The following is a 16,935-nucleotide window of genomic DNA, read 5'->3' on the forward strand; positions in this document are numbered from 1 at the left end:
CCACCAAGGAACTACAGAGCGATGAGGTAAACCGCATGTTTTAGGTATAAACTTGCTAGCATTATCATCAATAATATTTTCAAGATGTTGATAGGCATGCACTGGAGATGTAAATTCATCATATTCTTTATCAGTGTGTGAACAGTTTTCATAAGCTGCCCAGTCTGCCTCATCTATCTTCCATTTTGGTGGACACTGAGAAGGAAGATTATGGACATAATTTAACATTATTGGCCAATGGTCACTGCCATGTAGGTGTTCATTTACTGACCAAAGGTAGTCCAATCGAATGGATGAGGAACAGATTGACAAATCAATGGCTGATGTAGAGTTGTGGAATACATCATACCTAGTTGGAGAACCATCATTCATTAGTATTACATCATTGTTGTCGATTAATTCTTCAACAAGATTACCCCATCTATCGCACACATTTCCACCCCATAAAGTATGCTTTGCATTAAAATCACCCATTAAAATAAAAGGGGCAGGAAGCTGATTGATCAAGTCTTGGAGGTCAGAAAGTCTAAGCCTTCTTGGATTACCAGCATGATCTAAGAGGAAAAGTTCTAAGGATGGTTCAATATATAGCGAGCATAAAGTAATTTTTTTCCCGATATGAGTTCTAACTGCACATGCCTGTAGTGGTGTATTGAGTGGGATTGTTTCAAATTTTACAGATTTGTGAATAATAAAACCTGTACCACCTTGAGCTCTTGCAGCTTGCAAAGGAGGGGATCTACAAAAATGATAATTGAGTCCAGGATTAAATGGTTTGTCACTGATCTTGGTTTCCTGTAGGCAAATTACCTTCGTGTCTGAGTCCCTGGTTAAAGTTTTTATTTGCTCAATGCTAGTACTTAGACCTCTGCAATTCCACTGGATGATAGACATTATCTTTTGTTATTATTTTTCTTTGTCTCATTTGTCTTTTGGGACTTTTCAGATGAAGCCATGTAAGGCCTGGAGATGGAAGGCTTTACTAGGCCACCACTCTTCTTTTCTTTCTTTCTAGGATCTTTATAAGAGTCAACCTTAGGATCATGAGCAGTAGGGCACTTACCTGACTTAGATGAAGGTGAGGATGATGGGGACCTTTTCCTCTTTGGAAGATCTTGTTTTCCAATCTCCATCAAATCAGGTAGAGATTCTGCCTGAGACAATACATTTAAGGTGGTGGAAGCCACATTGGCTTCCTTGGAGGATTGTGCTAGAACTTCAACAGTTCGAGCACTTAACCCAGAAGGCTGGGCTACTACCTCTAGGGGAGATGCTCCTATCCGTGACAATACTTTTGGTGTGTTGGACACCATATTGACCTCTTTGGAGGTTTGTGCTCTGGCTTTTATAGCCTGAGCACTTGACCCAGATGGCTGGGCTACTACCACTAAGGGAGATGCACCTGACGGGCCAGGTGCTGCCACTGGTCCCCCTGTGGTAGTAAGGGGTAGTGGATTATAATCTTTTGTTGGCATCTTAACCGCGCGAGCAAAATTAAGTTGCCGATTGAGTAAATGCTTTGCATAACCTACACTTATATGTTCAGCATTTGCTTTCAAGATTGCAGCTTCTTCATTCTTGTATTCTCTACATCTTTTATCATTTGGTTTATGATTATCTTTACAGTTTGCACAGGTTGTATCTCTGTTGCATTGGCCATGTTCTAACAAAGAACAGTTAATACAGATCTTCGTATTATTGCAGTACCGCGAAGGGTGACCGTACTTGAAACAATTAAAGCATTGTAAAGGCCTAGGTTTATATTCTCGAACACGTACTCTTTCATTCTCAATAATTATATGATCTGGTATAACAGGGGTTTCAAATGTTAAAACTACCATGCTTGTTTGAGGAATCTTACTTACTTTCCAAACATTAGCAGGGCACATGTCCAGAATTTCTGGTTCTGAGAATTCATATAGATCTTTATCAAAAACTACTCCTTTACCATAGCTGAAGCTCATATGTGGTTTAATATCCTTAATAGGATCAATTTCTGCAATCTTCATGCCACAAAGCATGTGAGCTTGAGTATCTGATTTTGCATTAATCAAAATAGATTGCTTACCGTATCTACTAATATCCTTACTTTTAATTAAACCAACTTTTTTTTGTATAAATTTACTCATCTTATAATAGTTATAATTATCTATCTTTCCAGATGCAATTATCCATGTTGGGGGCTTGGGGGTTCTTACTTCTGGAAGTCTATGCTCTATTTCTTTTTCCATCCATTCTTCTGGTTTATATACCTCTAGGTGTCTTGGTGCTTTATCACATAAAGCCCCAGAAATCAAACAATTGTCAATTTTTATGCTCTCTAAATTTTTATTTGCTTCTAAAGCAATCTCAAAACTTGAAAATGATACCCAAGCTTCCCAAAAGCCTTTACTACCATTAAGCTCCATTAAAATTTCTTTGATTGCTCCAAATCTACAGAAGGCTTCATGAATTATGTCATAGCTACAACCAATTGGTATGTTTTTTAAGTGGAGAATTTTCAGATTTTTTGTTGGATCTGGTAATGAGCCAGAACCAGAGAGTAAAGTATTACGGTTATTACAAGCATCATTTTCCACCAGTGCCGATAAATTGTCTTTAACAACACTGGTCAAAAAAGTATTGTTGGAGGAATCCTTTTTATTGCCGAGGTTGTCAACAGAGCTTTCCCTATTTAAACAAGCATTAGTCGTCAACGGTGTCTGGGGTTCGCCATTTGATCCAGGGGTACGGGGAATATTAAGTTTACTCATTAATTATTTTTCAGGGGGAGGGAAGGGGTCATAATAACAATGAAAAAAAAAAACAATGGAAAAAAATATAGTTTAAGGGAGAGAAAAAATTAAGACTGTCTGAAATTCCAAAGAAGACACCGTTAGCCTTTCCTGGAATTAATTTCTCCACCAATGACACCTGTGAAAGCTGCTTACCAAATGTCCACTCCCTACCCTACCACAAAGGGATGGTACCACTATGATTAGAGTGGCTCAAGTGTATGCCAAACCCGCTTGATGGGACTGAGAGCATTTCATGAATACAATCATCCCCACTCTAATCATAGTGGCAGGCAAACCGGACAGAATGCCGAGAGTCCTATCTCTATAAAATCGCCAACCCCTGGAATCCGAAGGCCAAATTTCCTAAGAGATAGTTCCGCGTGCCAGTATGGGAATACTGACACTCCTAGGTGTCCAAACATTTTCGGGCAGTTGGCAAGACCACCACAGCTCCCACAATTGATTTTGAAATAAAAACCGATCATGGATACAATGTCCCCTCTAAAACACCTGGACAGTGAAATGGGTAAAAGAGTTTTGACAGCAAGGTTGGAGACAGCTGATAATTATGAAGGAGGAATAAGCAATAAGAGGTAATAGAAAAAGAATGAGAGAAATTTAGAGTCAAACTGAGGAAAAGAAATTCCCCAGTTCGAGAGCCCTCTTGCCCGTCACAAGCCTTCAGCACGGGAATGATATGCCGTGCTGAAGCCCAATGACTTCATCAAGGCATTCTCTCGTTAAGAGGGCATGCTGAATGGAGTTTGTTTGACAAACTTGTTCAGGGCTGAGAGGTCGATGACTGGTCTCCAGCCTGCAGACGCCTTCTTTACAAGAAAGAGTCGATTGAAGAAGCCTGGGGAGCCGTCGACGACCTCCTGGTGAGCATCCTTCTTGAGCATGGTCTCGACTTCTGCCCGAAGGGCTAGCCCCTTTACCGATCCCATGGCATAGGAGCTCAACGACACTGGATTCGCTGTCAGGGGAGGAAGAGATGACGTGACTGATCACGGAGATCGTCCAGGAATCGGCCGTGAGTTGCTGCCACCTGAACGCGCAACTTTGTAGGCATCCCCCCACTGGTGGACATGCAGGGGGATTGCCAATCCTAGTGTTTGCGGCCTCGGCCGCTCCCTCTAGGATTCTTGCCTCCCCTGGAGGACTTTCCGCCCTTCTTGTCTTTGACAGGAAAGGGCTGCTGTTTGGACACCTTCGTCTTTGCTGCCGGCGCCGGTTTCGTCCACTTGGACTGGCGAGGTTGTTGAGGTGCTGGAGGTTTGTAGGGCTTAGATGTAAGAGCCCTTTGGAGGAGAGAATCGTGGTTCGATTTTCTCCACCTCTCAGCTGCCTGTTCCACATCCTTGGGCTCAAACAGGCTCTTTCCTAGGATGGAAGAGTGTCTGAGCTTGCACACATCCACAGCTGGGACCTTCACGTGGAACCTCTCGGTCACCGCATCACGTCGTTTCAAGATCGAGTTTTGCCCACAAGTTCGATACTTGGTGGGCCAGAAACTCGATGGTACGTGTGCCCGAGAGGAGGAAGATCTCCAGGGTCTTCCTGGTGCTTTCCTTGGAAAGATCCTCGGAACGCAACAGGATGCTCGGAGACCTTAGTCACTGAAGTGGCCTGCATGGAACACTTTGCGACCTTCTCCTGACTCAGGAGAGTCTCTCAAGAGAGACTCCCCTGGTAAGCTCTTCCACGGAGTGGTGAAGAGGAAGAGCTAATCAAGGCTCCTCCATGATCTCGAAGTACCTCCTCTGTTGGACACGAGGAGGTGGGAGGAGCTTGTTACCAGCAGAGGAACGGTTGGAGGAGGCGAGTTCCGCAAGCTGGCCCTCAACCTTATCTCCGGCACTCTTCACCCCTTGGGACAAAGGTAGAGCCGCACTGGCCTTAGAGGGTTTTTGAGTGCCATAGACTTGGTCCAGGACCGTATCCTTACCTTCACGAGAGGCGGTTTCGGGGTCCTTGAACTTGTTGAGATGCCTCATCAAAGTCAGGACCTGCCAGAAAGAGTACTCTGAATCATGCTGCTCTCCTCCTGGTGAATTGGCAGCAAAGTCTCCTGTCCCCAACTGCTCTACTTGGGGGGACAATTGGACATTCTCATGGGGTCTCGCTGGCTCTGTTCGAATCCTTGAAGAAGACTTCGGGACGGTCTTCGAGTCCTTCGGTTCCCTTCTAGGAGGGATACAGGACTCCAGCAAAGAAGCCTGACGATTCTCCTACTCGTGGTGGGGTCTCTCCCATTGGTGCGGTGGGAGCAGGTCTCACCTCGGTAGATTCTCCTGAGGAAGGAAAAGCTTCGTCCACAGGAGAAGGAGAGAATGTCCGAGGGGGGGAAGGAGCCTTCCTTACAGACTTCTTGGGGGCCAGTTTGACCCTAGGAGAAGTCACCACGAACTCTACTCCTCCCCTTCCTCTTCAGTGGGGACGCTGGTTTGAGACCCAAATCAGCAAAAGCAGGCTTAACAGCCTGGACGACAGCTCTGATAAGGGACCCAAACCAAGGCTGACGACTGACGGACGCAGTGTCAGAGACTCCCACTGGAGGGAAGGGGATCGGGCGATCCTTTGGAGTAGACACCACAGGGCCTGCCTGAAAGGAAGAAGAAGAAGAATAGTGCCTAAAACTCTCTGAAGACTTCCCCTCCTCCTCCGAGCGCGCTGTCCTGCGCTTGCGGGGGGGGGGGGGGGGGTCGTGAAGATGATGACCTGGTTGTGAGCGCTCCTGGAGACTCGCTCGGCTGCTCGCGCTGCGAAACCCGTCGAGAATCGCGCTTGGGGTCGCGCTGGCGCTCGTGTGATGGACAAATCGCAGGTTCACGCGCGGGCAAAGGGGCGCGAGGGTGCGCGCTGCCATAAGGGCGAGCGTTGGCGGCCGGGCATATGACGGTGGTGCGCAGGCAAGCGTCGGCGCGTAGGGCGATCGTGCTCAGGAGAGATAGCGATTGGACGCGTAGGAGACCTTCGGCGAGCAGGATCGTGTGCGCGCCAGCGCGCTGAAGGATGCTTGCGCAAAGGCGACAGATCGCGCGGGAGCAGAGGAGATCGAAGGCGCGCTGTCTGGAGCAGGCAGCTGGGGCGCAGGGCCAGCAGGAGTAGAGGAGCGTACCGGGGGCTGCTAGTGGGCGCGTGCAGGATACTTTCCGTGAGCGCGTGGGCATGCAGCGTCTCGTCCAGCTCTGGAAGGGCGCAAGCTTACGCGTAGGCGAGCTCCGAGGGTGCGCAGGTGATCGCGGGCGAGAAGGAGAAGGAAGAATCTTCTTGCCTGTGCCCAGATCCGGGGATCGTGGGCGCGCAGGCGAACGAGGGCGCACAGGAGATCGTGGGCGCGCCTGGCGCGTGACAGGAACAGGGCGCGCAGATGTGTGCTGGCGAGTAGGAGATCGCTGGCGAACAGGAGCACGGTGACGAGCAGGAGAGCACTGACGAGATGACTCTGCCTCTGCTGCAGGAGATCGCTGGCACGCAGGAAGGTCCTCGGCAACAGCAGGAGCGCGCTTGTGCGCTACTGCGCGCGAGCGCCTCCTGCAACATGGGTGCGCAAGTGAAACCTGGCGCTGAAGAGACTTGCTCACATTATGAGACAAGTCCTTCTGCCCCGAAGGGACCGGAGGCCGTTGGAAAACGGGGTGCGTGGGCGCCCACAGCGCGTCACCTTCCAGGAACGGAGAAGGCAGGTCCACAGGTCTGGCAGGCGTTGGAGATCGCGAACGATCTGCAGAGAGGTCCAGAGATGCAGCTGCAACAGTCAACTCACGTCGAGGAGGAACCTCTGTGGGGGACGTCAAGGGTGAAGAACCGAAGAGGCGCCTCCTAACTCCCTTGTAGGAAGAAGGAAGGCCTCTAGGGCAGAGAGGAGGGTGAGCCTTGCGGTGAAGACGACCTCTAGGAGCAGGCACACCATCGTCGGTCCTCCGAAGAGGAGTCTCTGTCAGTGAACTCCCCCGAGGGGGAGAATCACCCGCAGGAGAGACCGTTGGACTCAGCTCCTCCCTCGAAGGATGTTCGGAGGGGGGAACTGAGCCTTCAGCAACATCAGCACCCAAGGCAGGGGTTTGACCCGATCCGTCGGATGCCTCTACCACAACAACGTTGACGATAGACAGAGGATCTATCTCCGCTATCACCGGCGACTGCTTGACAGCTGCTCCCAACTGGATCAAGTCAAACAGGGCTTCCCTGGAGGGCGAACCCTTAAGCCCCAAGGAAGCCCAAAGCTGCAATAAATCATCAGTTACAGAGTTATCAATATCCTCCCTCGGAGGAGGAGGAGGAGGTGCCTCCCGAACCCCGAGGTTGGTCAACAAAAGAATGGCCTATGCTACCACTCGCCGGCCTCTCACGAGAGACCGATCGAGTGGGAGCTTCGGAGGAAGTTCGGGCAGCGGAAGAAGAGTCCTTGGAACTTTCCTTCTTCAAGGCAACCCTTGAAGGAGAAAGATCCCGCTTAGACTTCTTCTTCCATTGCCGGGAAAACCTCTCCCACTGGGAGGTAGACCACTCCCTGCACTCACTGCAAACATTTTCTCTATCACACCGTTGACCTCTGCAGTACGGACACAAGGAGCGACGGTCCGTCTCGACCGCCGACATGAAAGTCCCACAAGGGCAGTCGGGTAAGCCAGGGCATTTCCGCATGATAGAGGTAGAGGCCAACTTCCGAACACACTCTGAAAGAAAAAGCAAAAAAGATTAAGGCTGTCAAAATGCGAGGGTGAGGAAGACACGTCTGACCGTCACCCGAGCCAAAAGTGAAGTGAATCAGTTCACCGGTGTGTGAGGGGGGAGGGGTAGCTAGCTACCCCTCCCCTACCCCCTCGCTAACTAGCGAGGGGGTAGTAAACCCACGTTAAAAATCTAATGGCTCGTCATTTCAGCTACGCCGAAAGTAATACCCTATGTAAATAGCGTGGTTTGTATTTCGGTTACGGAACAACTAAGTTTAAAGGTCGATCATGAATGGCAGAAGCAAGGGACAGTGACAATGCCCTAGAAAGTGACCTCAGATGACCAGTGCTCAAGCCCCATCTCAACCCAAGCTAGGACCAGGAAGGGTGAGGCAATGGTTGATGATGACTCAGCAGGTAGACCTATAGTTGCCCCGGAACCCCTCACCCTTAGCTCACAGGGATGATAAGGTTGCAGACAATACAAGAAACAACCTTGTTTGAGCGGGACTTGAACCCCAGTCCGGCAGATTGCAAAATAGGGACATTTCCAACAGGCTACCACAACCCTTGCACATGTGTAAACAAATGCATATAGTATTTCAGTACAGTATGACTATTTCCCTTGAATTTGTTCATTCAAGCCTAGCTTCACATTTAGCATAATTAAAATGGTCTGCATTATACCAAACAACTAAATAAAATTATAAAAACATATTTACCTCAGCATGTTGACCCGGATTCACTCGCTTCCCACACTCTTCGCAACGTAGACAGTTTGGGTGCCAGTCAAAACCGAGAGACTGCTTTCTTTCAGCTGAAATTTAAGGAGAATCTTAAATCTTCCTAACATTACAGTACCTAAATTGTACATTAAATTCTTGCAATAAAGCATGCTGTACTGTAAATAAAACGACCGCCTGACTCGAGACAATGGCTTGACTCGAGACGATCGCCCGACTCGAGACGATCGCCCGACTCAAGACAATCACCCGACTCGAGACGATCGCCCGAGTCGAGACGATCGCCCGAGTCGAGACGATCGCCCGAGTCGAGACGATCGCCCGACTCGAGACGATCGCCCGACTCGAGACGATCGCCCGACTCGAGACGATCGCCCGACACGAGACGATCGCCCGACACGAGACGATCGCCCGAGTCGAGACGATCGCCCGAGTCGAGATGATCGCCCAACACGAGACGATCGCCCAACTCGAGACGATCGCCCAACTCGAGACGATCGCCCAACACGAGACGATCGCTTGACTCAAGAAAATTACTTAAGACAATCACCAGTCTCCATACTGTACAATAAAACAATTAAGTAACTTAAAACAATGGAATTTATTCAACATTTATCTCACAATATGCTTATCTAAAGCTTACTGGGTTGGATTACTGTATAGAATTTAGATTCGCACAAACAAACCACTCACAGTAAAAAATCTTTAAAACTACCTATTTCTGGCATATACCAAACACGGTCATCTACCTCAACATTCACACGTAAAACATCAGAGCAGACTAAAAGGTTTTTCGTTAGTTTTGAGTTTTTACATTACTAAGGACAGCAAAAGGATAGCTATAGGATCTGAAGAATCTCACCCCCTAAAAAATACTGCAAGTGGCATCCATTTAATAATCAAATCTCTAAGAATGAAAATGTAAGGAAGATATATACACGAAAAAAGCAAAACCAAATAATTTGAAAGGCCAGGTTTATATCTAAGGCTAGCTCAGTGGTTGGAAATTCAAACACACCGAATTAAAACTGTTTATTTACTTACAGTATTGGTTTCTACTCTATGTGGCTTGCTTCCCTGACAATTTAACATCATCTCCTTGCTCCTACATTTTTGCATGCAGTACATATTGCACTACACTTGTTAACAAAGTGAGTGAGTACAGTAGGTTGAGTTATCTTAAATGTCTAATTAATCACTTAGTTCATTGGTCTTTGATCGAGCATGGCTCGGTTCACTTGCAATTTTAAAATCTCTGTACCTTCTTCCCATTTTGAGAAGCAGTGCTTGTTGCACTACGAATATTAGCCGCATAGGCAAGTATTATTCAATTATCTAATTCCTTACTAGTCAGGTTGTAACAACTCTCTTTTTTTTTTTTATGGCAGCGGACAGGACCGAGACTTGGTGAAGAAGATTGAATAGGAAAATGACATGGACAAAGGGGAGGTAGAATTAATTTGGAGGCAAAGCATAGAGGGATTGCTGTTGGCAGATTTGGACACGTTTTGCAAGGAACATACAATTCAATTGAAGCTCTTCCCTTATTCATCATGTTAATGATGATAGGTTAGGGTAGAAATGTGTGTTTGATATATTTAGTCTGATAATGGGAAATGGAAGCCATGTCAAATGCTCAAACAGATAGCTACAACTCATCCCATTTGCCAAATGTGTATTTATCCCATTGTTAAGTTTGTATATTAATGGTTTTAATCATTCAAGGGTTCAATATTTTCTAGTATTGTTATAAATAATTTAATTTACTAATTATTGTCGAGCTAGATTGCATTTGGAACATACATATTTTCGAACTGAATTAAAGTCAAAATGTTATGCATTATTCTAAATACTAGTCATCGGGGGTTAATCGCGTATTGAAACATGATTCACTTGCCAGAACATTGCTCCTAATGAGATCATGTTAATTTGCAAGCGCATCGAGCTACAGCAGAGCAAAAAGCATTGAACCAAGTGATAAATTATATAATGAAAATTATGACAAACTACTGGAACATAGGAGCAGTGAAATAATATCAAATCACAAGCAAAACGAGCTACGGCAGAGCAAAGACAAATAAATAAATGTTAATTTAACATAAACATACAGATAAATAAATAATTATCCAAGGTTTTCTTAGTACGATGGAAATGGCTAACAGCTACTCCTTTGAAAATGGAACAGAAAAATCTCATTGGCTATGCATCCAGAAGGACTGGTAAACAAAGGCTCCAGTATTTTAATCATTTCATTACAATTAATGGGTTTTGATTAGGGTAACTTTTTTTTTACGATGACTGGCAGAACACAGTTTATACAAGTTGATATAAAGAGGAAAATAAAACTGATACGGGATGTATTGCTGATGACGATACCTAGGCAAACCCATATCTCTTCAGTACCTACCAAACTCAAAAACTATAGATTTCAGACAGAAATCGAGATCAGGATTGTTCAAAATACTACAAAACTTTTCAGTGATGGTAGTCATCCCACCATAAACTAAAAAACTATGGACTACAACCATAAATCATTATCAGGAGCTTTTGTATATAAGCGGCCAGTTCCTCACGCTTTGATTAAAAATGGACATCAACTAACCTAAACTTTCCACCCTTACCTAAATACAAGCCGTGTCCTTATCTACTTATCAAATAGGGGGGGAGGCTAACGCCCGCCTGCGACCCCCCTTACACTGCCGTATTGTAAGTTAGACATAATACATACAGGTGGCCGCTAAGGTACATACACCCTCATTATCAAAACCGTTCAATGCACCATAAAATACGCTAGGAAAGTCATATATTCTCCAAATAGTGTATTGTACTATTCTATAATTTTACCCACTATGCTACAACTGAAAACAAGGGAGTTATGCTGGGCCGTAAGTATACAAACACACACCCATAATCAACTATGGACTTACACAATAAATCATTATCCAAATCGATAAATACACCACAAAATACACATAGATACACTCTTACATTCCCCAAATTGTATATTGTACTATTCTATAATTTTACCCACTGCGGTAGGCCTGAAAACAAGAGAGTTAAGCTGGCCCGTCAGTAGACATCATCCCTACACCCTTAATTAGTTACCCTAGCATGCAAAAGGATATAATCCACAATAAAAATAACTTATAACACATTATATCCTCACAAGGGTAAAAATTTCCACTGAAAAATAACAAATAAAAGAAATAAAACAGAATTTAGCTCGAGACAGACTCCTCCTTCGTAGGCCGCCGACCTCTTAAAAACCTTCCCTTTTGAGATAAAACATCAGATTTCACTTAATTTTTCACTTTATCTTACCGAAATAAACCGGTTTTCCGCATTTCCTACATTGCCACATTATGGGAAATCTAGGGGTGGCCTACTAGAAGAGGTTAAGAGACGTCTGTGTCTCATTCCTAGGTCAAGGCTCGCAGAAGATTAAAGCATAAACATTCGGGACCACTTAGCTTAGTTACGGGTTACAATGTCGAGATTTAATATCACTTTATATTTATATTTCTATTAATATTCTAATAAATACATTATAAAGATAAATATGCTTATTATTAATAAAATATTATTGCCTTTTATTAATTATTATTCCGTTTATTTCATTATTATTTTACAGTATACAACCCGGAAATCGTTATGAAAACAATTGGTAAAACATTCAGAAGTGAACAAATTAAATACATCATAAATTAATATATGCTTTGTATTAATTTAATATCATTGCCTTTTATTAATTATTATTCCGTGTATTTAATTATTATTTTACATTATACAACCCAGAAATCATTATAAAAACAATTGGTAAAACATTCAGGAGTAAGAGAGAGAGAGAGAGAGAGGGAGAGAGGGGGAGAGGCAACAAATATGACGTCATTGCAACGTCAAAGAGAAAAATTATTATTTTGCAACATAAAAAAAAAGCTTTTTTGGAATATATAAAAATGGCAAATAGACGTAAATTTATATATATTAGATTAGTTTTTGATAAATTAATATTTTCACGCAGAAATACATAAGTATAGTATAGAACAAGCTAATTATATGTCAAGTATTATCAAAGAACAGGTCTTTTTTTGGTCATAATAAAAAGTATTATAATAGATCCGCCATATTGAATTTATAGAATATTGTCTCCACGAAGGAATATCAGAGTAGGCCTACAAGAAATCACTATCACTGAAGATAATAACTTTGATAACAATCATAGCCTTATCATAAGTTTACTCTCTCTCTCTCTCTCTCTCTCTCTCTCTCTCTCTCCTCTCTCTCTCTCTCATGCACCAGAAGGGCCCAGCAGACAATGATCTATTATATGACTCATTTTAATCAATATTGTAGTCTCACCCAAAAGAATACTGTTTTTTCGAATTCACAGCAATTGAGCTAATTAGAATTTTAGTTGATAGGCCTATTATTGGTAGTATTTATTATTGATAGTATTGGTGTCAGTCTCGTTAATCTAATAGGCCTAATAGTTACACTTTACAGTATAATAGGGCCGAGGAAAACAGCCCTGGAATTATCATTATTATTATTATTATTATTATTATTATTATTGTTGTTGTTTATATTATTATTATTATTATTATTATTATTATTATTATTATTAATTGGATAAGCAGGATGCTATAAGCCCAAGGACACCCACAGGGAAAAATAGCCCAGTGAGGAAAGAAAATAAGGAAATAGATAAACTACAAGAAAGAACTAATGAACAATTAAAATGAAATATTCTAATAACAGTAACAAAATAAAAATAATCTCTCATATATAAACTATAAAAACTTAAAAAAAACAAGAAGAGAAATAATATAGAAGAGTATGCCTGAGTGTACCCTCAAGCAAGAGAACTCTACCCTAAGACAGTAGAATACCATGTTACAGAGGCTATGGCACTACCCAGAACTAGATAATAATGGTTTGATTTTGGAGTGTCCTTCTCCAAAAAGAGCTGCTTACCATAGTTAAAGTCTCTTCTACCCTTACCAAGAGGAAAGTAGCCAATGAACAATTACAGTGCAGTAGTTAACCCCTTGGGTGAAGAAGAATTGTTTGGTAATCTCAGTGTTGTCAGGTGTATGAGGACAGAGGAGAATCTGTAAAGAATAGGCCAGACTATTCGGTGTATGTATAGGCAAAGGGAAAGAACCGTAACCAGAGAGAAGGATCCAATGTAGAACTGTCTGACCAGTCAAAGGACCCCATAACTCTCTAGGGGTAATATCTCAACGGCCAGCTGGTGCCCTGGCCAACCTACTACCTACTACTGAACAATTACAGTGCAGTAATCAACCCCTTGTGTGAAGAAGAATTTTTAAGAACTTGAAATGAGGTAGAAATAAAACTAACAAAATAACAATCTATTTCAGGTTGTGACTAGTTAAATAAATTATTAGAGAGATTAAAGCGGTTTATGTCTTTCTTGGAAGATGTTCTTAAATTCTTAGATCAGCTTTTCAGCAAATTTTACCGATTGAATTGGCAAAATTGAGTTGTTGAAAAAAAAAAAAATGTTCGATTGCAAAAATATGTTTCAATGAAATCGTAAGTTGGAGTAAAAGGGTTGGAAAATCATATTCTGCACACCAACAAGATAAAATAGTGATAGTCATTTCAGATATTAAAAACATACACATATGTATATACATATATACATACTTCATATGTATACATGTATATATATATATATATATATATACATGTATATATACATGTATATATATATATATGTATGCTTATATATATATATATACTATATACATATACATATATTTATATATATATATATATATATGCGAAAGAATCAAAGGAAAGAATATATAATAAAGTGAATCCTAACTAGTTTCGCCTTACATTTAGGAGAAGCAAGACGAAACTAGTAAAAAATTTAATCTTATTTTTGAATTTTCCGTTTTTTTTTTTTTTTTTTTTTTTTTTTTGAGCGTGTGTGTGTGTGTGTGTGTAAGTTTGTGCCACATGCCATAGTCCTACCACATAAACTTCTAGTAATAAAATATCTAAACCAAAATGATAACAACATTTGATAAATTGAATGTAAAAAATTAGCAAAAACACTCAAGACAGACTATTAAAAAGGAAAGAAATAAACTAAAATTGAAGATAAAATTCCCATTATTGGCAACTATTATGACGTCACGAATGACGTCACGAGGCATATGACCTCCGCCTTAATTGAAAGGAGTCGTTTCGATTTTCACTTTACTTTATAGTTCTGTCTTTCTTCTTTAGTAAGTTATTGTTGTATTATCACTACTGAATTGAAGGTGTTTATACAGTAAATATATACAGTATACAGTATATAAGTTTATATGTATATATATACACTATAAGAGAGATACCCTGAGTGCCATAGCCTCTGTTCCATGGTCTTCCACTGACTTGGGTTAGAGTTCTCTAGCTTGAGGGTACATTCGGGCATACTATTCTATCTAATTTCTCTTCCTCTTGTTTTGTTAAAGTTTATATAGTTTATAGAGGTGATATTTATTTTAATGATGTTACTCTTCTTAAAATATTTTGTTTTTCACTTTTTCCTTTCCTCACTGGGCTATTTTCCATGTTGGAGCCCCTGGGCTTATAGCATCCGGCTTTTCCGACTAGGGTTGTAGCTTAGCAAGTAATAATAATAATAATAATAATAATAATAATAATAATAATAATAATAATGAGGATGAGATCATGGTGAGGGGTAGATGGAGATGGTTTGGGCATGCTCTTCGTACTCCCCAAAGAGAGATAAGTTCACCAAACTTTCAACTGGGCTCCACAAGGCACTAGAAAGCTGGAAGACCTAAGCCTACATGGCTGAGGACTATGAAGCGCGGGGTAGGAGATGATGAACGGAGAAGTATTGATTTAAAAGCTCAAGATAGAGACGACTGTCGAAATCTAACCGAGGCACTTTGTGTCAATAGGCGTAGGAAATGATGATGATGTACTAGTCAGGGCCACCCATACTAGGTTGGTTTGCTGTGAGCGATCAGATTAAAGTCTCCCACCATCACCAACCCAGAGTGGTTAGCGTGGTGATGAAAATGGTCAAAACCCAGATATAAATAAGGAGATATCTGAGGCCTTTGTCCTGCAGTGGGTTAGAAACGGCTGTGTTTGTTGTTAATGCTTTGTTTATATATATATATATATATATATATACTTGAACATACGCCCATGGAAAGGACTCACACCCACGTCCACGCCCACTGAGACCCAACTTTCTGAGAGAGAGAGAGAGAGAGAGAGAGAGAGAGAGAGAGAATACATGAAGAATAAGTAAATATAAGAGAGAGAGAGAGAGAGAGAGAGAGAGAGGCGTTGACATAATACCTTTAAAAACACATGACCTCCAGAAAGGTTAGAATTTAGTCCTAAAATGTCACAGGATCACAGGAAAGGACAGCATTAAATCCTTAAAGGAGAGCCTCCATTGGAGGGGGGAGGGAGAGAGAGAGGGAGGGAGAGAGAGGGGGAGGGAGAGAGAGGGGGAGGGAGGAAATAGGGGGAGAGGGAGGTGGAAGAAGGAAGAGGAAAAAAATTACTCGAAAAGTGAATGAAAGTCGGTACAGGAGAAAGACGAATTTAAATTGTATAATTGGTGGAGGAGCTTGGTGCTAGTCACTGTGTCTATCTATCTATCTATCTATCTATCTATCTACCTAAGTATCTATCTATATATGTATATATATATATATATATGCGGGTATAGATTGGCATAGAAAGACCATAAACAGAGACGTGAAAGGACGTGCCTGAGGCCTTTGTTCTGCAGTGGACAAGTTAGGGCTGATGATATATATATATATATATATATCTTTGTAATTATATATATACGTATATATAATATTATATATATATATAAATATATATATATATATATATATATACAGTATATATGTTTGTGGGTTGTTGTTTTTGTTGTTGTTGTTGTTGTTTTATACGTATAAATATCCCCACAGAACAATAGTTGCTTGGATGTGAGTATGTGAGTATATCTACAGACGAAATTCGTGTTTAGAGAGAAAGTTAAAAAAAACAGTTTAAAAGAGAGAAATAAAATGTAATGTATTGACGCAAATAAAACGAAATTAAAGGAGAACATAACAGAAGTGTAATGAAAATGTAGGAGTTTGAAAATTATATATATATATATATATATATATATAATATATATATATATATATATATATAATTTTATATTTATATATATATATATAGAGAGAGAGAGAGAGAGAGAGAGAGAGAGAGAGAGAATGAAGAAACACGAAGAAGAATAAGTATATATAAGAGAGAGAGAGAGATAGAGAGAGAGAGAGAGAGAGAGAGAGAGAGAGAGAATGAAGAAACACGAAGAAGAATAAGTAGATATAAGAGAGAGAGAGAGAGAGAGAGAGAGTGAGAGAGAGAGAGAGAGAGAGAGAGATGAAGAATAAGTAGAGAGAGAGAAAGAGAGATGAAGAAGAATAAGTACAGAGAGAGAGAGAGAGAGAGAGAGAGAGAGAGAGAGAGAATGAAGAAACATAAAGAAGAATAAGTAGAGAGAGAGAGAGAGAGAGAGAGAGAGAGAGACGATGTGAAGTGAACTTCTCAGTGTGCTGAATTATTAAATGATTACAGCCACTTAACCAACAGACACGCACGCGCACTTGCATACAGACATACGCACACACACACACACACACACATACACATACATACTCGCATTCA

At 41.7% G+C, this 16,935-nt stretch overlaps 1 protein-coding gene across 1 annotated transcript in view; it reads right to left on the minus strand.

Annotated features, from left to right (window-relative positions):
- LOC137624865 (ras association domain-containing protein 4-like) overlaps positions 1-11,651 on the minus strand; it is a 57,070-nt gene extending 45,419 nt beyond the window's left edge. The window contains exons 1-2 of the mRNA XM_068355818.1: positions 11,521-11,651; positions 8,179-8,273 (exon numbers count right to left, since the gene is read on the minus strand). Coding sequence (XP_068211919.1) covers positions 8,179-8,273; positions 11,521-11,560 — 135 coding nt within the window. The 5' untranslated portion in view covers positions 11,561-11,651. The remainder of the gene's footprint in view (positions 1-8,178; positions 8,274-11,520) is intronic.
- Between the last annotated feature and the right edge of the window lie 5,284 nt (positions 11,652-16,935).

The sequence above is a fragment of the Palaemon carinicauda genome, chromosome 2, assembly GCF_036898095.1.
Source record: "Palaemon carinicauda isolate YSFRI2023 chromosome 2, ASM3689809v2, whole genome shotgun sequence".
Lineage (NCBI taxonomy): Eukaryota > Metazoa > Arthropoda > Malacostraca > Decapoda > Palaemonidae > Palaemon > Palaemon carinicauda.